The sequence below is a fragment of the Odocoileus virginianus genome, chromosome 3 (genome assembly GCF_023699985.2).
Source record: "Odocoileus virginianus isolate 20LAN1187 ecotype Illinois chromosome 3, Ovbor_1.2, whole genome shotgun sequence".
NCBI classification, from domain to species: Eukaryota; Metazoa; Chordata; class Mammalia; order Artiodactyla; family Cervidae; genus Odocoileus; species Odocoileus virginianus.
Genome location: NC_069676.1, coordinates 8,316,268 through 8,338,957, shown reverse-complemented (window position 1 = coordinate 8,338,957; position 22,690 = coordinate 8,316,268). Strand labels below are relative to the sequence as shown.

Genomic DNA, 22,690 nt, shown 5'->3' with positions numbered 1-22,690 from the left:
CAATTGGATTCTCCAGACAAGACTACTGGAATGGGTTGCCATTTCCTTCTCCACCTGATCTTTCTGAACCAGGGACTGAACTGCTGTCTTCTATATTGTAGGTAGATTATCAACTGAACCACCAGGGAAGCTGAATAAATACCTATCAGTTCAGTTCAGTTCAGTTCAGTTCAGTTCTGTTCAGTCACGCAGTTGTGTCCGACTCTTTGCGACCCCATGGACCACAGCAGGCGAGGACTCCCTGTCCATCACAAACTCCCGGAGTTCACTCAAACACATGTCCATCGAGTCGGTGATGCCATCCAGCCATCTCATCCTCTGTCGTCCCCTTCTCCTCCTGCCCCCAATCCCTCCCAGCATCAGTGTCTTTTCCAGTGAGTCAACTCTTAGCATGAGGTGGCCAAAGTACTGGAGTTTCAGCTTCAGCATCAGTCCTTCCAATGAACACCCAGGACTGATCTTTAGGATGGACTGGTTGGATCTCCTTGCAGTCCAAGGGACTCTCAAGAGTCATCTCCAACACCACAGTTCAAAAGCATCAATTCTTCGGTGCTCAGCTTTCTTCACAGTACAACTCTCACATCCATACATGACCACTGGAAAAACCATAGCCTTGACCAGACAGACCTTTGTTGGCAAAGTAATGTCTCTGCTTTTTAATATGCTATCTAGATTGGTCATAACTTTCCTTTCAATGAGTAAGTGTCTTTTAATTTCATGGCTGCAATCACCATCTGTAGTGATTTTGGGGCCCCCCAAAATAAAGTCTGACACTGTTTCCACTGTTTCCCCATCTATTTGCCATGAAGTGATGGGACCTGATGCCATGATCTTTGTTTGCTGAATGTTGAGTTTTAAGCCAATTTTTTCACTCTCCTCTTTCACTTTCATCAAGAGGCTTTTTACTTCTTCTTCACTTTCTGCCTTAAGGGTGGTGTCATATGCATATCTGAGATTATTGATATTTCTACCAGATATCTTGATTCCAGCTTGTGCTTCATCTAGCCCAGCATTTCTCATGATGTACTCTGCATATAAGTTAAACACACAGGGTGACAATACACACCCTTGACATACTCCTTTTCCTATTTGGAACCAGTCTGTTGTTCCATTTCCAGTTCCAACTGTTGCTTCCTGACCTGCATATAGGTTTCTCAAGAGGCAGGTCAGGTGGTCTGGTATGCCCATCTCTTTCAGAATTTTCCACAGTTTATTGTGATCCACACAGTCAAAGGATTTGGCATAGTCAATAAAGCAGAAATATACATTTTTCTGGAACTCTCTTGCTTTTTCGATGATCCAGTGAATGTTGGCAATTTGATCTCTGGTTCCTCTGCCTTTTCTAAAACCACCTTGAACATCTGGAAGTTCACGGTTCACATATTGCTGAAGTCTGGCTTGGAGAATTTTGAGCATGACTTTACTAACGTGTGAGATGAGTGCAATTGTGCAGTAGTTTGAGCATTCTTTGGGATTGGAATGAAAACTGACCTTTTCCAGTCCTGTGGCCACTGCTGAGTTTTCCAAACTTGCTGGCATATTGCATGCAGCACTTTCACAGCATCATCCTTTACGATCTGAAATAGCTCAACTGGAATTCCATCACCTCGACTAGCTTTGTTCATAAATATCTATAGACAATTCCTAATGCAAATGTAAAATTATCACACTAATGATTTAAATAAACACATTTATGCTCCTACAACTCTGGAAATCAAAAGACTGAAATGAGTCTCATTGGGTAAAATCAAAATGATTGTGGCACTGGATTTGTTCTGGAAGCTATCAGGAACAACATATCTACTTTCCTATTCTGAGTAAATATTATGGAGGGAAAAAAAAATCCAAATATATACCTTACAATTAACAAACATTTCAATATGAGGGACTAAATGACAATTCTTAACTTGTGATATAATTATGAAATTCCCAACGATTTTGGACAACATGGCATGGAACTGAGGTGTGCAGAGCCCAAAGTTTATATCAAAGGAATGGAGTTCTCCTCCTCATTCTTGTGAAAGGGAGGAGCAATTTTCTCTAGACACCAGGGGTTGTGTTTCTACTACAAAATACGTTACAGACTCAAGGAACCTAATCTATGCAAGTATGAAATGCAGCCTTAAATTTGGAGAAAATCTTGAATCAGGTTTGGGATGAGGTGCTGGAAGGTTAGACTGAAGAATTCAGAATGTACATGAGGAAGAACTATGGTAATAAGCTGTGGATTCTCTTGACTCTAACCTGGTCTCTTGGAAACCCAGAATCTCCAGGACATTCCCTTTTGTGTTCAGACTAGTGTCCCACTGGGAAACCGTGTGCTTAGGGTTTGGAGTAACAAGACAGAAATGTGCTAATGAGCAGACAAGGGGAGCTATACATATCTCCTCTGGTGCATCCCTCAGCCTGTACAACCTTGGACTGCATGAGGTGTGGTAGTTGCTCTTGGAGTCCTAAGTCTGGCTGGGAGACTCTTGCCATCCTCGTTCCTGCTGTCTTTTGAGGAGCCAGAGCTTCAGTCTCCATCATTAACCATCCAGGAGGAGTTTGAAGTTCCCCCCAGTGACCTTCCTCTCAGAGTTCCCAACCAGGTGAGCTGGCAAGTCCAGGAGGTACTACAGAAAAGGATCAGAGAAAAACATTCTTGAGGTCACCTGATAACCACTTGCTGAGCCCAATGCTAAGAGATTGTTAGTTGTTTGTTTTTCTGATTAACTAACTAATGTATTTATTTATCATGCTGAAAAGGGACGTGAGCATGAACCTTCACAGGGGTGACTGTTGACTATTAAGTGAAGGTAACCCATTAGAGTCAAGAATGGCTGGCATACAGTGCTTCTAGTAAAAGCAAGACTTATTTAAGGGGTTTTGCAGAAAAAGCAAGTAAATAAAAAGCATTTGGTGTGGAGGTAGTCCAGTGAATTGTGGGTATTTCTTTTTTCTTTTTTAAGATGGGTTACATTTGAAACATTTTTATATTTGTAGGAAAGATCCAGACCAATGTATTGCTTGCAAATATTACCTTGTAATAAAAGTTTATGATAGATTAATGTCACATTATCTCTTTTACACTCTGGATATTCAGGTTAAAAAATATCTTTGAGAATTAAAAAGCAGCATGCTAAATAGCTTTATTTTGCAATTATTTTCCTGTGAAGCTGAATACTATCTATGGGTTACTTTTTCATTTGTATTCTCTATTGTAAATAGTCTATACAAAATCTTTACATTTGTGTAGGAAGCATTGGAGAATTTTTATTCTTGTTTTTTATTACATTGTTCCAAACAAGGAACTGGAGTTTTTCTATCAAATCTCTGTTTAAGACTGAGTTCTTTAATGAATGTACAGGTATATATGTAAGGGATTGTGAGTGTCTATTCATAGCGTGTGGCCAAATATATCACTCTGTCTATTCTGTTTTCTCCATATTTTTCTGTACTGAAAAATTGAGCTGTTATTTTAGTATTCTTGAAGATCTTTGATGGAAACAAAAATGAAAGTGAATATTCTTCTGTATGTGTGGAAGCATGCTCAGTCACTAGGCCATGTCTGACTCTTTATGACCCTATGAACTGTAACCCTCAAGGCTCCTCTGTCTATGGATTATCCTGACAAGAATACTGAAGTGGGTTGCCATGCCCTCCTCCAGGAAATCTTCCCAAACAAGTGATCAAATCCTCATCTCCCGTGTCTCTTGCATTGCATAAACTTATACGAATCAGTATATTTTTATATAGGATGAAAATAAAACTTAGGCACTGCACTGCTTTTTCCATGAGTTTAAAAGACTTTCCCTTATATCCTTAGATTTCCAAGTCTTTGCAATTTTAATCTGTAGCCAAAGACCCATGATGTTACTGTCAAATTTTTATTATATTATTTTACTGTATAAGTTAGTTTTGGATTCTCATTCAATTTTGCTTCATATGGTTGATTCAGTTCAGTTCAGTTCAGTCACTCAGTTGTGTCCAACTCTTTGCAACCCCATGAACTGCAGCACACCAGGCATCCCTGTCCATCACCAACTCCCAGAGTCCACCCAAATCCATGTCCATTGAATCGGTGATGCCATCCAGCCATCTCATCCTCTGTCGTCCCCTTCTCCTCCTGCCTTCAATCTTTCCCAGTATCAGGGTCTTTTCAAATGAGTCAGCTTTTCGCATCAGGTAGCCACAGTATTTGAGTTTCTGCTTCAGCACCAGTCCTTCCAATGAATATTAAGGACTGATTTCCTTTAGGATGGACTGGTTGGATCTCCTTGCAGTCCAAGGGACTCTCAAGAGTCTTCTACAACACCACAGTTCAAAAGCATCAATTCTTCTGTGTTCAGCTTTCTTTATAGTCAAACTCTCACATCCATATGTGACCACTGGAAAAACCATAGCCTTGACTAGATGGACATTTGTTGACAAAGCAAAGTCTCTGCTTTTCAATATGCTGTCTAGGTTGGTCATAGCTTTCCTTCCAAGGAGTAAGCATCTTTTGATTTCATGGCTGCAATCACCACCTGCAGTGATTTTGGAGCCCAGAATAATGAAGTCAGCCACTGTTTCCACTGCTTCCCCATCTATTTGCCATGAAGTGATGGGACCAGATGCCATGATCTTTGTTTGCTGAATGTTGAGCTTTAAGCCAGTTTTTTCACTCTCTTCTTTCACTTTCATCAAGAGGCTCTTTAGTTCTTCTTCACTTTCTGCCATAAGGGTGGTCTCATCTGCACATCAGAGGTTATTGATATTTCTCCCGGCAATCTTGATTCCAGTTTGTGCTTCCTCCAGCCTAGCATTTCTCATGATGTACTCTGCATATAATTTAAATCAGCAGGGTGACAATATACAGCCTTGATGTACTTCTTTTCCTTTTTGGAACCAGTCTGTTGTTCCATTTCCAGTTCTAACTGTTGCTTCTTGGCCTGCATAGAAACCACTAATTCTAGTCTAATTGAATTCTTACTGACACTCTCTACATTATAAATTCTTTTTTCTTTTTAAACTTCCTTTCCTATAGATGTATAATCTATATATAATACACACATTTGCATATATATTCATATACTTTTATTCAAATAAATAAATAAATAGAATTATGTGCATATCATACACACTCTTTATATTTTAGTGCAGTCTTGTTTCTTCCTTGTGTCCACTGTTCCATCTTACTCATTAATACCTCATGGAGTTGCCTCCAATCCACTAGTGTTTTGCTCATTCATTATTTCAATGTTGCCTAATATTCAATGCTATGGCTGTGCTATTCACATTTTGAAAACTCCTGGATGTTTCACTCCTGGACACTCTTTCACACTTTCTTTCATCATTTTCCCCTTTGCACATTCATCTTGCAGCATCAGCTTCCTATTTATTGCTTAAACACCTGCCTCAAGCAGCTTTCTCTTTGCCCTGTCATCCACAGGACTGAATGTGGAGACTCATCACCACTGACAACCATTCTTTTGCAAATAGGAAGGTGAGGCTAATCTTTTTGCATATGTTGTCAACCAGTTTAGGAAGATAAATACCACTCTTCCCATTATTTGGGCAAACATGTAAAACTATAGAATGATTAAATTGCCTCTTATAGTTAAAACAGATCATATGTGGTAGATCCAAGATTTGATGCAAGGTTTCCTAATTTCAAAATTAGGAATTTTAATACAATTTAATACAATTTAGAAGTGTGTTTTACCATTTCCCTTTAAAATCCTTTCACTATTTTTGTACATTGTACATTTCCATTTGCAAGTTCTTGGTTTATTCTCTTTGCTGATTTTTCTGCTGCTGTTGCTGCTAAGTTGCTTCAGTTGTGTCCGACTCTGTGTGACCCCATAGATGGCAGCCCACCGGGCTCCACTGTCCCTGGGATTCTCCAGGAAAGAACACTGGAGTGGGTTGCCATTTCCTTCTCCAATGCATGAAAGTCTTGAAAAGTGAAAGTGAAGTCACTGAGTTGTGTCCGACTCTTCGCGATCCCTTGCTATCATAAAGATATGTCTTTTTTTTTTAATCTGGAGGTATATATGGTATATATATATATATTTCCTGGTGGCTCAGACAGCAAAGAATCTGCCCCCAATGCAGGAGACCCGGGTTTGACCCCTGGATCAGGAAGACCCTCCCCTGGAGAAGGGAATGCCTGCCCTTTCCAGTATTTTTGCCTGGAGAAGCCCATGGACAGAGGAGCCTGGCAGGCTACAGTCCATAGGGTCACAAAGAGTCAGATGTGATTGATAGAATAACATATATACACACACATATATTTGCTTTATTAGTTATTCTGAGCATCAAGCAGATGTACAGAGAGCAAGGAACAATACACTGGATGATGGACTCCCCATGTCTTGAAGTTTTAGTAATAGCACAGAAGTCATTTTATTTTTCAGCATCCTCTGACACAACCCTTCATCACCCTCCCTCTTACATTCCCCTGAACACTGGCTTACTTTTGAGCTTGAATATCTAGAAAAAGATCTTCAGTATCATTGCAGGTTCTTTTACCTACAGGATGTGTACATGATCTGATAAACTCTTGTCACCTGTTGTGTCTTCCTTAAATTCTGTTTTCAAACATCATCTAGTTAGCAGATTAACTGAACTCTCAATGAAAAATAAGTGCCATCCACTCACTTTTATACCTGTATCTTTTCTTTATTCATAGCACCTAACAAAAGATTCATAGCATCTTTTCTTTATTCATAGCATGGTATATATTTGCTTACGTTCTTTCTCTGTGATTGGACTATAGGGATTTTTGAAGGGCAAAGTCCAAGACAAAAATTCATAGACAGAGAAGTCATAGAGACCCATTTAACAGGATGAATTCCATAGCAAATATATATGTTGGCGACCCACTCCAGTGTTCTTGCCTGAAAAGCTCCATGGACAGAGGAGCCTGGTGGGCTCCAGTCCATGGGAGTCGCAAAGAGTAGAACACAACTGAACAAATTAGTATGCATGTACACACACACACACACACACACACACACACACATGTAGCTTAACTTCAAAACATTAATTGTAAAGTTCCACCTATTTTAGTATACCCATTTGTATGAAAATTAGTCATATTATTTTTTTCTTTCCTAGCTGTCACATCAATCTTATGGGCCTAGTAATAATACACAGATTTCAGAATTTCTACTTCTGGGATTATCAAATGAACCAGAACTGCAGCTCCTCATATTTGGGGTTTTCCTCTCCATGTACCTGATTACTGTGTTTGGAAACATGCTCATCATCCTGGTTGTCAGCTCAGACTCCCACCTCCACACCCCCATGTACTTCTTCCTCTCCAACCTGTCCTTTGCAGACATCTGTTTCACCTCTACCACCATCCCAAAGATGCTGTGGAACATCCAGACTCACAGCAAAGTCATAACCTACGAAGGCTGCATCATCCAGATGTATTTTTTCTTACTGTTTGGGGGATTGGACGTCTTCCTCCTGACCATGATGGCCTGTGATCGGTATGTGGCCATCTGTCACCCTCTGCACTACACAGTCATCATGAAATCCCAGCTCTGTGTTCTCCTGGTTCTGTCATCTTTTGTTATGAGTTTCCTATATTCCCTGATGCAAAGCTTAATGGTGGTGCAGCTGTCCTTCTGTACAAAGCAGGCAATCCCCCATTTTTTCTGTGAAGCCAACTTGATGATCCAACTTGCCTGTTCTGACACTTTCATCTGTGACCTGGTGGTATATTTTGTATCAGCGGTGCTGGGTGGTGGCTCCCTTGCTGCTATTCTTTACTCTTACTCTAAGATAATGTCCTGCATAAATGGAATCTCATCAGCTCAGGGGAAGTATAAAGCATTTTCCACCTGTGCATCTCATCTCTCAGTTGTCTCCTTATTTTCTTGTTCAGTCCTGGGAGTGTACCTTACCTCTGCAGATACCCACAGCTCACACTCAAGTGTGATCGCCTCAGTGATGTACAGTGTGGTCACACCCATGCTGAATCCCTTCATGTACAGTCTCAGGAATAAAGATATTAAAAGAGCTCTGGGAAGGAATTTGGGAAGGAAACTAATAAAGAGTTAAGTGTCCTGGGGCTGAAGAACTGCCACTGATTGCAGGGCTTAAAACTCAAAGCCATAAATGGTGATATTTAAAAATTTTATTTTGAAGGTAGAACTTGCTTTTTCTATTTATTTCTGGAATTTTTATTTCTTTGGCTTCCATTTATCTATACAAGTTAACTCACTTTATTAAGCTTTCTTCTCTCTGCGATATTGAGAATTTTCCCCTTTGTTGTCATCCTATTATTCCTAATTTATTACTATTTTTCATTTATTTTTATTAGTTGGAGGCTACTTTACAATATTGTAGTGGTTTTTGCAATCTTGGAAAAGAGATATTTGGATATTTCCATTTATTTCATGGGACTATATGCAATTCTTAATAATTTTTCTTAAATGAAAAATGTAATCCCATGTAATATTTCCTTAGGTTTTCTAAGAGTACTAGGTTGTACAAACTCTATGAAAAAACATACTGGGCAACTGAGACAATTGATAAGTTTAACAGTTCAGTTCAGTTGCTCCATCGTGTCTGACTCTTTGGGACCCCATGGACTGCGGCATGCCAGGCTTCCCTGTCCATCACCAACTCCTAGAGCTTGCTCAAACTCATGTCCATCGAGTTTGTGATACCATACAACCATCTCGTCCTCTGTTGTCTCCTTCTCCTCCTGCCTTCAATCTTTCCCAACATCAGGGTCCTTATCAAAGAGTCAGTTGATAAGTTTATATGGCAGGAAAATCTGAGACCACAGTTTTTCACTATATGTCCACCAATCATAGTGTATTACTAACTTAGCTGCTCTTTGTAATAATATAAATTAACATACAATGTCTTATAGCAAGTTATTTGTTTTCATTCTCCTGACTAAGGTACTCCTCTTCTCTAACTCACCTTTGTGTACACAGCACCAACACTAGCTCTTGATTAAAATTGATTATCAAATACATGTCTTTTAGTGATTTCTGCACAGAAAGAGAAATTAGAATAAAAAGGTGAATTGATATCACCTTGAACTGTTGTTGTTGCTTAGTCACTAAGTTGTGTTTGACTCTTTTTTTGACCCCAAGGACTGAAGCCTGTCATGTTCCTTCTATTGATATTGCTGATAATATGGCTCCTCCTTGCATTGCTGTAAATGAAATAACTCCCTGATTTAAAGTGTTGCCATAACAACTAAGGGTATCATGATTAATCATTATCAGTATTTTTCATTATATGTTCCCTTTATGGTCAGAAATCTCTTCATCTTTCTGGTCAAAGAATGTCTGAATCAAGAGCTTGAATTCCTGTCCAGGCATATAAATCAAGGTCACCAGTTTTCCTACACAAAAATGCATATTCTTTCAATCGTTCTTGGTTTCCTGGAAAGGACTCCCAGTAAGATAATCTTTTTAATATAGCTGTCTGAAAAGAAGCCATGAATGTTGTCTTCATATATGATAGCAAGACAAAAGTAAGCAGCAGCAAATTATTATCATTGCCCTCACTTCTGTTCACTTTGATTAGGTATCAGTTAGCTAATGCTGTGCCAGATATCCAAAAAGCCAATGATCAGATTCTATTGTAAAATGTTGTCATGAGCTCTGTTGTTCTCCTCTGGAGTCTATCTGGGTCTCTACTCTGTGCTTCTACATCTCATTAATGATGTAGGATGTGGTCATGGTGCTCTTCTCTCTTGAACAAATATATTATCAGTTTCTGCTATTTATCTATTTTATGCTCTATATTATTGGAAAAAAAGAGCATCAAGTATGAATTGCCTTAATTTAGTACTAGAGTCCCTATATGTACATTTTCCTTTTTCACAGGCAGAGGAGATATCCACTACCACTGCTCAGTGTGAATCAGGTACCTGGGGTTCAGGTTCCTCTTTGATCCATGCCCAGCTGTATTTTATTTCCTTCTAATAGACTTATTTAGTCATGTACGGATGTGAGAGTTGGTCCATAAAGAAGGCTGAGCACCAAAGAATTGATGCTTTTGAACTGTGGTGCTGGAGAAAAACTCTTGAGTTCCTTGAACTGCAAGGAGATCAAACCAAATCCTAAAGGAAATCAACCCTGAATAATTCACTGGAAGGGTGGATGCTGAAACTGAAACTCCAATACGTTGGCCACCTGATGCGAACAGCTGACTCACTGGAAAAGTGGAAAAGACACTTATGCTGGGAAAGATTGAGGGCAGGAGGAGAAGAGGCATCAGAGGCTGAGATGGTTGGATGGCATCACCGACTCAATGGACATGGGTTTGAGAAACCCAATGAGATAGTGGAGGATAGAGGAGCCTGGCGCGCTACAGTTCATGAGGTCACAGAGAGTAGGACAAGACTTAGTGACTAAAAAACAACAATGATAGACTCACTGGCATTATTTATATCCTATAATCTGCACATAGTTAAAATGCACTTTTTAACAAAACATAGAAGTCTTACAGAAATAGCAGGACACACTACACAGTTCTGTTTATGTATAGTTCAAGAAAGTTCACAATAACTCTAATATCATTTTTAGGAAACTCAAAAATTTAATCTCCTGGGTCTTACTGTCCTTGTTTCTGAAGAAAATGTGGGACAGTAAACATAACTTCAGACAAATGTTGTAAGAAACAAATGAAATGTGTAGATATATTTTGATAGGTCCAAATAAAATCTTCAAAGAAGACAGTCATGTGTATGTGTGTTCATTTATATAAATTTTTATTTCAAATAAACATATGCGCACTGATTTGTACACAGTCTCATGTTTTATGTTGAGAGGAAATATGTGAGAAAGATGGAGAGGATACATGTAAAAATAATGAATGCTTGACTGAATATAAAATCAAATAATGTAGAAAATTAGGCACAAACTATAGTGTAAATGGTAGACAACAAATTAAATAATTACTTTTCCTATCTTAATGCCTCATGGACATCACAACCTGAAGCAAGTTTACATTTATGCCATGAGAATATCTCTATCAGCTGAAGAGACTGAATATCCCCAAATTGAATTTAAATTTCCTTTTCCCACTTAAGATGAGATTATATCACAAAATATCTTTCCCCAGGGGAAGCTCAATAAATGAACTGAGAAGTGTAATCTCCATTTCTGGAACAAAATTTTACTGGGAAAAAAAAAAGTCTGTATTCAATTGTAATGTTAAGATAAAATTACCACACCAGTGATTTAAATATGTAATTTATGTTCTGACAATTCTGGAGCTCGGAAGCCTGATATGGGTTTCTCTGGACTAAAATCAACATGTTTGCAGGGCTGGATTTCCTCTGGAAGCTAGAGGGAAGAATCTATTTATTTTCCTGTTTTGCGTTCAGACTATTATAGGGAAATAATATAAATATATTTATTACAATGAAAAAACATTTCAATATGAGGGATTAAATCAGAACTCAACTTGTGATATAATTAAGAAATTCCTAGTGATTTTGGCCGGAGAAGGCAATGGCAACCCACTCCAGTACGCTTGCCTGGAAAATCCCATGGATGGCAGAGCCTGGTAGGCTGCAGTCCATGGGGTCGCGAAGAGTCGGACACGACTGAGCGACTTTACTTTCACTTTTCACTTTCATGCATTGGAGAAGAAAATGGCAACCACTCCTGTGTTCTTGCCTGGAGAATCTCAGGGACGGTGGAGCCTAGTGGGCTGGCGTCTATGGGGTCGCACAGAGTCGGACACGACTGAAGCGACTTAGCAGCAGCAGCGGCAACAGTGATTTTGGACAATGTGGCACCAAGCCAAGCTGTGCAGTGCTCAAGGTTTATATCAAAGGTACACAGTTCTCCTCCTTGTCCTTGCTGAAGAGGAGAAGCGCAATTTTTTCTAGGCATCAGTGGGTTGTGTCTCTACTACAAGTCAATATTTGAAGAGTCAAGGGATCTATTCCAGGAAGGGATGTAATCTATTCCTAAACTTGGAGAAAATCAGGTTTGGGATGAGGCATTTTTCAAAGTTTAGACTGAAGAAATCAGCAAAGTGCATGAGGAAGAACAATGATAATTAGCAGTGGATTCTCTTGACTCTAACCTGGGCTCTTGGGAGCACAGAATCTTCAGGACATTCCCTTCCCTGTTCAGACCAGTGTCCCACAGGGAAATCATGCGCCTAGAGGTTGGAGTAAAAAGAGGGAAATGTGCTGATTTGTAGACATGGGGAGCTGTAAATATCTCCCCTGCTGCATCCCTCACTCTGTACAACCTTGCACTCGATGGAACATGGTTATTGTGGTTAGAGTCCTAAGTTTGGCTGGAGACTCATGCAAGCCTCCTTTCCACTGTCTTTTGTTGGACCAGAGCTTCAGTCTCCATTATTAACCATCCAGGAGGAGTTTGGACCTTCTCCCAGTGATCTTCCTCTCAGAGTTCCCAACCAGGTGAGTTGACTAGTCCAGGAGGTACTGCAGGAAAGGGTCCAAGAAGATCAAATCCATGCATGTATACCTGAAGTCACCTGAGAGCCAACTGCTGGTCCCAGAGCCAAGAGTTTGCTAGCATTGACCTATATAAACAATCAAGTGTAAAATAGAGAGGTGATGGGAAGCTGCTATATAATACAGGGACCCAAGCCCAGTGTTCATGCTAATCTTGTTACATAGATGGTCAACCACCTCCTCAGAATAGGGGCTTCCCTCGTGGCTCAGATGGGAAAGAATCTGCCTGCAATGTGAGACAACTGGGTTTGATCCCTGGGTTGGGAAGATCCCCTAGAGAAGGGAATGGCAATCCACTCCAGTATTCTTGCTGGAGAATTCCATGAACAGAGGAGTCTGGCAGGCTACAGTCCACGAGGTCACAAAGAGTCAGACACAACTGCGTGACTAACACTTTCAGGAGGATAAATAGCCCTATTCCCACTATTTGGGTAAAGATGTAAACTTTTTGAATAGTTCAGTTGCCTCTCGAAATTCAAATAGCTAATATGTGATAGAGCCAAGATGCAGTGCCAAGTTTTTAATTTCAAAAGGTGTTATGAATATAATATAGAGGTTTCTTTTACCATTTCACCTTAAAAATTTCTCACTATTGTTGTATATGAAGCATTTCCTTTTCTAAATTGTGGATTCATTCCTTTGCTCATTTTTCTAGTGGGATGGTGAATTGATAAAGTGACTTGATATCATAGGGATATCTCTTTTATCATTTACATCTTTTTTCTGCTTTATTCGTTATTCTGGGTATCCAGGGGATGCACAGAGTGCAAAGGGGATACACATGGGCAAGGCACTCCCCGTGTCTTGAAGTTTTAACAATATCAGGGAAGCCACTTGATTCCTCAGAATCCTCTAATACAACCCTTCATCAACTCCCTCTTACATTCCCCCAAACAATGGCTTAAGTTTGAAACTTGGATATCTGGGGAAAAAGAACCCCTCAGTTTTTTTCACAGGTTCTTCTCCCTTAAGGACACACATGCCACTCTGATAACCTCTTGTCACCTGTTGTGTCCTCACTGAAGTATCTTTTTAAATATCATTTTGTTTACAGGATTCCTGGATTCCCAATTAAAAAAAAAATAACAGCCCTCTTCTCTTATGAAAGTTAGAGTGTTAGTTGCTCAGTCATGTCCAATTCTTTGCTGCCCCATGGTCTGTAGCCTGCCAGGTTTCTCTGTCCATGGGCTTCTCCAGGCAAGAATACTGGAGTGTAGCCATTCCCTTCTCCATGGGATCTTCCCAACCCAGGAATTGAACTCAGGACTCCTGCATTGCAGGCAAAATTCTTAACCATCTGAGTCAATACTTCATAGCAGCTGCCACCACCTGGCATGAAATATACTTGTTTATATTCTCTCCTCATTCATGATTAGATTGTGGGACTTTTGTAGGACAAAGATGAGACAAGAATTCATAGGCAGGAAAGCCACAAAGACTCCTTTAAGGGGATGAGATTCAAATGCTGTGTGTGTGTGTGTGTGTGTGTGTGTGTGTGCGCGCGCGCACGCGCTTAGTTGCTCAATTGTGTCTGACTCTTCTGAAACCCTTTGGACTGCAGGCTGCCACACTCCTCTGTCCATGGGATTTTTCAGGCAAGAATACTGGAGTGGGTTACTGTCTCTCTCTCTATATATATATATACATATATATATACAGATATATATAGATAGATAGATATATATGTCTAGATACAGATTTCTCTCTCTCCATATATATATATAAAGGCTTAATTTAAAACTTTAATATATGCAAGCTATATATATATAGTTAATATATATATATGAGTTGAGCTTCCCAGGTGGCACCACTAGTTCTAAAGAACCAGTCTGCCAATGCAGGAGACATAAGAGATGCAGATTCGATCCCTAGGTCAGGAAGATCCCCTGGAGGGCAATCCACTCTGATATTCTTGCCTGGAGAATCCATGGGCAGAGGAGCCTGGTGGTCTACCATCCATAGGGTCACAAAGAGTCAGACATGACTGAAGCAATTTAGCATGCATGTAAGCTTGCAGTTAAGCCATATATACATGTGGGCTGCTAGGTAGTGGCTTCCTCATTGGCATATATATATATGGCTTAATTTAAAACTTTAATATATGCAAGCTATATATATATATATATTTAATTAATTGTAATATTTCACCTAGTTAGTAATGTACATTTGTATGAAAATTAGTCATATTATTTTTTATTTTCTAGTTATTACATCTACTTTATGGAACCAGTAATAACACACAGTTTTCAGGATTTCTTCTTCAGGGATTATCAAAGGAACCAGAACTGCAGCTCCTCATATTTGGGGTTTTCCTCTCCATGTACCTGATCACTGTGTTTGGAAACATGCTCATCATCCTGGCTGTCAGCTCAGACTCCCACCTCCACACCCCCATGTACTTCTTCCTCTCCAACCTGTCCTTTGCAGACATCTGTTTCACCTCTACCACCATCCCAAAGATGCTGTGGAACATCCAGACTCACAGCAAAGTCATAACCTACGAAGGCTGCATCATCCAGATGTATTTTTTCTTACTGTTTGGGGGATTGGACGTCTTCCTCCTGACCATGATGGCCTATGATCGGTATGTGGCCATCTGTCACCCTCTGCACTACACGGTCATTATGAAACCCCGGCTCTGTGGTCTCCTGGTTCTGTTATCGTACATTGTGAGTTTCCTGTATTCCTTGCTACAGAGCCTAATGGTGGTGCAGCTGTCCTTCTGTACAAACAATGAAATCCCTCACTTTTTCTGTGAAACCAGCCAGGTTGCCTTCCTTGCCTGCTCTGACACCTTCATCTGTGACATGGTGATGTATTCTGCAGGAGTGCTGATCGGTGGTGGTTCCTTCACATGTCTTCTTTACTCTTACTCTCAGATAGTCTCCTCTGTATGTGGAATCTCATCAGCTCAGGGGAAGTATAAAGCATTTTCCACCTGTGCATCTCACCTCTCAGTTGTCTCCTTATTTTACTGTTCAGTCCTAGGAGTGTACATTGCTTCTGCTGATACCCATGGCTCACATTCAAGTGCAATCACCTCTGTGATGTACACTGTGGTCACACCCATGCTGAACCCTTTCATCTACAGTCTCAGGAATAATGACATAAAAGGAGCTCTGAAAATATTATTTACAAAGTAAACTATAAAAGAGATCATTGACTTGTGTTGAAGAACTGGTATTGATTTCAGGGCTCACAACTTCAAAGCCATAAATTGTGATTATTTGAATCACATTTTGAAACTAGAACTTGCTCTTTCTATTTATTTACAGAATTTTTATTTCTTTGGCTTCCATTTATCTAAAAAACTTAACTACCATTATTAAGCTTTCTTCTGTCTCTGATGTCGAACATTTCCCCCCTTTTTTGTCTTCCAATTATTCCAAATTTATTCCCAATCTCTAATATTAAATATTTGGAGAATCTCATTTGTCTCATGGGAAACTATGCATTTCTCAGTATTTTTTTTCTCAAATGACATATATAATCTTATGTAATCTTCTCTTAGTTTTCCTAAAAGCATAATTATAGGCTGTAATAAACCTATGGGGGAAAAGAAGAACACATTTGAGAAAACAGGGTAATTTATATAAGTTTATAGGAGAGGAAAATCTGAGACCACCATTTTTCACCATATGAGCACAACTGTTTGTGTATCAATAACAGTTGTTTTTCATAACTACATAGATTTAACATATAGTGCATTTTAGCTAATCATTTGCTTTAATTAATTAATTTTAATTAATTAATACCCAGCAAAAATACTAGAGTGGGTATTCTTTTTCTCTTAGACATCCTATATGCACAGTGCCAACACTAGCCCCTGATTTTGTTTACCAAATACATGTATCCTAGTGATGTATCCATGAAAACAGATATTTGAATAAACCATTGGATTAATACAACCTTGAATATGATAAAGCAAGCTTTAACTTATACATTGTAGCACTCTGCATAATATTTCTTTTTCAAAATATACATTTACTTTTTGAAGTAAGATAAATGTCACTTGTTTAAGGGGAATTATTCTTTGCTGTGAAGTTTTGGGAGGTATGTTTTAAGGTTTTTCATTGAATTACTGACTTTTTTCCCTTGAAATCTTCCAGTGATGCATACAAACATGATTCTTTCTATTGCTCTAAATAAAATAACTTATCCTTTTCTAAATTTCATTATGAACACTAAAGGGACAGTGAACAACCACAACCATCTACTATATATCTCCTATACAGGGACATTTCTTCAATCTTTATTATCATAAATGATTCCCAAGACAATGTGAATCTTCTTAGTCATTATTCAGTCAGCTGAGTTTCTGCACCAACCTGCATGTCCTTCCAAGTTCTCCTAGGTAGCTAACAAGGATATCAGTGTAGTCATTTTTTACTACCATTACTTGTGAAAGTGAAAGTCGCTCAGCTGTGTCCAACCCTTTGCAACCCCATGGACCATAGAGTTCATGGAATTCTCTAGGCCAGAATACTGGAGTAGGTAGCCTTTCCCTTCTCCAGGGGATCTTCCCTACCCAGGGATTAGATCCAGGTCTTCTGCATTGCAGACAGATTCTTTACCAGCTGAGCCACAAGGGAAGCCCAAGAATTCTGGTGTGGGTAGAATATCCCTTCTCCAGCGGCTCTTCTAGACCCAAGAATTGCAGGCGGATTCTTTACCAACTGAGCTATCAGGAATTTGATATAAAAATAAATAATGATACAATCAGAAATGCTATCTTCAAATATCAGAATAAATGTCAAAACTAAGATCAAGTGGATTATTGTCATTGCCCTCAGTTCTGTGCCTTTGGGTTATTGTATCAATTATTGCATCAGTTATTGCAGCATAACAAGCCAACATAAAATAAAATAACTTATCATAATGACTATATTATTGAATGAGGCAGTATGATGGGGAGTGGTCCTGAGCCCTGCTCGCTACTTGATGAGTCTGTATTCAGCTAGACGTCTCTTTATGGTGTTTCTAGGACTCATCCATGAAGCTGTGTGACTCAGGTTCTTTTGCCTTGAACACGTTTATGGTCACTTCACTCCTTGTCTATACCCAGTTTATCCATTTACAGAAAAGATGAGTTTCTGAAATATGAATCCCTACACCTTAATGTCACAATTCCTATATCCATATATAGCACTTTGATTTCTTCCCAGATAGAAGACCTATATTCCATACTTCACTCGAAATATTATCTGACTTATTAATTTTTGATTAATTAATACCTCAAATTTAATTTTTTCCTTTTAACTAATTGATTAGTTATACTAACACTATCATATTGCCCCAAATACCGACTTACTGGCATTACTCAGAGAAAATCAATCTCCTCCATCTATCACCTGTACTTTTAAAATATGTGTTGTTTAATGTATGTCATGATATCCTTTTTTTTTTTTTCATTTATTTTCACCAGTTGGAGGCTAATTACTTCATAATATTTCAGTGGGTTTTGTCATACATTGACACGAATCAGCCATGGAGTTATATGTATTCCCCATCCCAAACCCCCTCCCACCTCCCTCTCCACCCGATTCCTCTGGGTCTTCCCAGTGCACCAGGCCTGAGCACTTGTCTCATGCATCCCACCTGGGCTGGTGATCTGTTTCACTATAGATAATATACATGCTGTTCTTTCAAAATATCCCACCCTCGCCTTCTCCCACAGAGTCCAAAAGTCTGTTCTGTACATCTGTGTCTCTTTTTCTGTTTTGCATATAGGGTTATCATTACCAGCATTCTAAATTCCATATATATGTGTTAGTATGCTGTAATGTTCTTTACCTTTCTGGCTTACTTCATTCTGTATAATGGGCTCCAGTTTCATCCATCCATTAGAATGAATTCTTTTTAACAGCTGAGTAATATTCCAAGGTGTATATGTACCACAGCTTCCTTATCCATTCATCTGCTGATGGGCACCTAGGTTGCTTCCATGTCCTGGCTATTATAAACAGTGCTGCGATGAACATTGGGGTGCATGTGTCTCTTTCAGATCTGGTTTCCTCAGTGTCTATGCCCAGAAGTGGTATTGCTGGGTCATATGACAGTTCTATTTCCAGTTTTTTAAGAAATATCCACACTGTTTTCCATAGTGGCTGTACTAATTTGCATTCCCACCAACAGTGTAAGAGGATTCCCTTTTCTCCACACCCTCTCCAGCATTTATTGCTTGTGGACTTTTGGATAGCAGCCATCCTGACTGGTATGTAATGGTACCTCATTGTGGTTTTGATTTGCATTTCTCTGATAATGAGTGATGTTGAGCATCTTTTCATGTGTTCGTTAGCCATCCGTATGTCTTCTTTGGAGAAATGTCTGTTTAGTTCTTTGGCCCATTTTTTGATTGGGTCATTTATTTTTCTGGAGTTGAGCTGGAGGAGTTGCTTGTATATTTTTGAGATTAATCCTTTGTCTGTTGCTTCGTTTGCTATTATTTTCTCCTAATCTGAGGGCTGTCTTTTCACCTTGCTTATAGTTTCCTTTGTTGTGCAAAAGCTTTTAAGTTTAATTAGGTCCCATTTGTTTATTTTTGCTTTTATTTCCAATATTCTGGGAGGTAGGTCATAGAGGATCCTGCTGTGATTTATGTCGGAGAGTGTTTTGCCTATGTTCTCCTCTAGGAGTTTTATAGTTTATGGTCTTACATTTAGATCTTTAATCCATTTTGAGTTTATTTTTGTGTATGGTGTTAGAAAGCGTTCTAGTTTCATTCTTTTACAGGTGGTTGACCAGTTTTCCCAGCACCACTTTTTAAAGAGGTTGTCTTTTTTTCCATTGTATATCCTTGCCTCCTTTGTCGAAGATAAGGTGTCCATAGGTTCGTGGATTTATCTCTGGGCTCTCTATTCTGTTCCATTGATCTATATTTCTGTGTTTGTGCCAGTACCATACTGTTTTGATGACTGTGGCTTTGTAGTAGAACCTCAGGTCAGGCAGGTTGATTCCTCCAGTTCCATTCTTCTTTCTCAAGATTCCTTTGGCTATTCGAGGTTTTTTGTATTTCCATGCAAATTGTGAAGTTATTTGTTCTAGCTTTGTGAAAAATACCGTTGGTATCTTGATAGGGATTGCATTGAATCTATAGATTGCTTTGGGTACTATAGTCATTTTGACAATATTGATTCTTCCAATCCATGAACACGGTATGTTTCTCCATCTGTTTGTGTCCTCTTTGATTTATTTCATCAGTGTTTTATAATTTTCTATGTATAGGTCTTTTGTTTCTTTAGGTAGATATACTCCTAAGTATTTTATTCTTTTTTGTTGCAATGGTGAATGGTATTGTTTCCTTAATTTCTCTTTCTGTTTTCTCATTGTTAGTGTATAGGAATGCAAGGGATTTCTGTGTGCTAATTTTATATCCTGCAACTTTAATATATTCATTGATTAGCTCTAGTAATTTTCTGGAAGAGTCTTTAGGGTTTTCTATGTAGAGGATCATGTCATCTGCAAACAGCGAGAGTTTCACTTCTTCTTTTCCTATCTTGATTCCTTTTACTTGTTTTTCTGCTCTGTTTGCTGTGGCCAACACTTCCAACACTATGTTGAATAGTAGTGCTGAGAGTGGGCACCCTTGTCTTGTTCCCGATTTCAGGGGAAATGCTTTCAATTTTTCACCATTGAGGGTGATGCTTGAAGTGGGTTTGTCATATATAGCTTTTATTATGTTGAGGTATGTTCCTTCTATTCCTGCTTTCTGGAGAGTTTTAATCATAAATGAGTGTTGAATTTTGTCAATGGCTTTCTCTGCATCTATTGAGATAATCATATGGTTTTTATCTTTCAATTTATTAATATGGTGTCTCACATTGATTGATTTGTGGATATTAAAGAATCCTCACATTCCTGGGATAAAGCCCACTTGGTCATGGTGTATGATTTTTTAAATATGTTGTTGGATTCTGTTTGCTAGAATTTTGTTAAGGATTTTTGCATCTATGTTCATCAGTGATATTGGCCTGTAGTTTCTTTTTTGTGTGGCATCTTTTCCTGGTTGTGGAATTAGGGTGATGGTGGCCTCATAGAATGAGTTTGGAAGTTTACCTTATTCTGCAATTTTCTGGAAGAGTTTGAGTAAGATAGGTGTTAGCTCTTCTCTAAATTTTTGGTAGAATTCAGCTGTGAAGCCATCTGGTCCTGGGCTTTTGTTTGCTGGAAGATTTCTGATTACAGTTTCGATTTCCTTGCTTGTGATGGCTCTGTTAAGATCTATTTCTTCCTGATTAAGTTTTGGAAAGTTATACTTTTCTAAGAATTTGTCCATTTCATCCAAGTTGTCCATTTTATTGGCATAGAGCTGCTGGTAGTAGTCTCTTATGATCCTTTGTGTTTCAGTGTTGTCTGTTGTGATCTCTCCATTTTCATTTCTAATTTTGTTTATTTGGTTCTTCTCTCTTTGTTTCTTAATGAATTTTGCTAATGGTTTTTCAATTTTGTTTATTTTTTCAAAAAACCAGCTTTTAGCCTTGTTGATTTTTGCTATGGTCTCTTTAGTTTCTTTTGCATTTATTTCTGCCCTAATTTTTAAGATTTCTTTCCTTCTACTAACCCTGGGGTTCTTCATTTCTTCCTTCTCTAGTTGCTTTAGGTATAGGGCTGGAAAAAATATTTCATGCAAACATGGACCAAAACAAAGCAGGAGTCGCAATACTCATATCAGATAAAATAACTTTCAATTAAAGGATGTGAAAAGAGAAGAAGAAGGACACTACATAATGATCAAAGGATCAATCCAAGAAGAAGATATAACAATTATAAATATATATGCACCCAACATAGGAGCGCCACAATATGTACAGCAAATGCTAATGAGTATGAAAGAGGAAATTAATAGTAACACAATAATTGTGGGAGACTTTAATACCCCACTCACAACTATGGATAGATCAACTAAACAGAAAACGAACAAGGAAACACAAACTTTAAAGGACACAACGGACCAGCTAGACCTAATTGATATCTATAGGACATTTCACCCCCAAACAATCAACTTCACCTTTTTCTCAAGTGTACACGGAACCTTCTCCAGAATAGATCACATCCTGGGCCATAAATCTGGTCTTGGAAAATGTCATTATATTCTAATAGGGCTTCCCAGGTGGCACCAGTGGTAAACGGATCCACCTGCTAATTCAGAAGCTTCAGGAGATGTGAGTTCACTCCCTAGTTTGGGAAGATCCCCTGGAGGAGGACGTGGCCACCTACTCCAGTATTCTTGACTGGAAAATCCCATGGCTGGAGGAGCCTGGTAGACTACAGTCCATGGGGTCGCAAAGAGTTGGACACGACTGAGCAACCTCACTTTCACGTTCTCAAATTAATTTTTTTTTCCTTTTAGCTAATTTATTAGAGTATCATACTGTACGCTCAGTCATGTCCAACTCTTTGTGACCCCATCAGGCTCCTCTGTCCATGGGATTATCCCAGCAAGGATACTGGAGTGGGTGGTCACGTCCTCCTCCAGGGTATCTTCCCAACCTAGGGATCAAACTCACATCTCCTGAAGCTTCTGAATTAGCAGGTGGATCCATTTACCACTAGTGCCACCTGGGAAGTCCTATTAGAATATAATGACATACATTAAAGAAAACATATTTTAAAAGTACAGGTGATAGATGGAGGAGACTGATTTTCTCTGAGTAACGTCGGTAAGATGGTATATGATGGTGTGTCTGTGTGTGTGCTAGTCATTCAGTTATGTCTGACTCTTTGTGACCCCATGGACTGTAACCCGCCAGTCTCCTCTGTACATGGGATTCTCCAGGCAAGAATAATGGAGTGGGTTGCCATGCCCTTCTCGATACGAGGTATATAGGGATTTCTAGTATTCTTCCACCCCTAGAAACATCCATTTGAGTAACTGTCTGTATACAACAATACCTTTGTAAGTGTCAGGATTTTAGGCCATTGATTACTGTACATTAATAGGAGAAAAAATTAGTAAAGACATTTTTCTGTTATCCTCATTACAACATTTCCACAAATGTGCAACAAAGCATGGAGACAGTCACCCTCCCCATGACAGAAAGAAGCTGGTGTTTGTCTGACCTCACTGTAACCCATGCACCAGGGGACCCCCTGCAGCCTCAGGCTCCAGGCAGACTTCCCCAGACTGAGGCTCCAGGAGAACAATGTTCCATGCCCCCAAGCCTGAGGACATCCTGCATTGACTCAAACTGTAGGCCAGTCCTGAGAATAGAATACCATATGATTGCTGAGACCCTAGGCTCCAAG

At 39.1% G+C, this 22,690-nt stretch overlaps 2 protein-coding genes and 1 long non-coding RNA gene across 3 annotated transcripts in view; all 3 read left to right on the top strand.

The window, feature by feature from the left end:
- The first annotated feature begins 2,285 nt into the window (after positions 1-2,285).
- Positions 2,286-22,690, top strand: part of LOC110146546 (uncharacterized) — a 33,698-nt gene continuing 13,293 nt past the window's right edge. Inside the window, exon 1 of the long non-coding RNA XR_011484617.1 lies at positions 2,286-2,591. This is a non-coding gene — a long non-coding RNA (uncharacterized lncRNA). The remainder of the gene's footprint in view (positions 2,592-22,690) is intronic.
- Positions 7,198-8,037, top strand: LOC110146556 (olfactory receptor 7A5-like). The gene has a single exon (XM_070458391.1). The coding sequence runs from the start codon at positions 7,198-7,200 to the stop codon at positions 8,035-8,037; it is 840 nt and encodes a 279-aa protein (XP_070314492.1).
- LOC139032061 (olfactory receptor 7A10-like) lies at positions 14,764-15,588 on the top strand. Its single transcript, XM_070458388.1, has one exon. It carries the CDS (start codon positions 14,764-14,766, stop codon positions 15,586-15,588), a length of 825 nt encoding a protein of 274 aa, XP_070314489.1.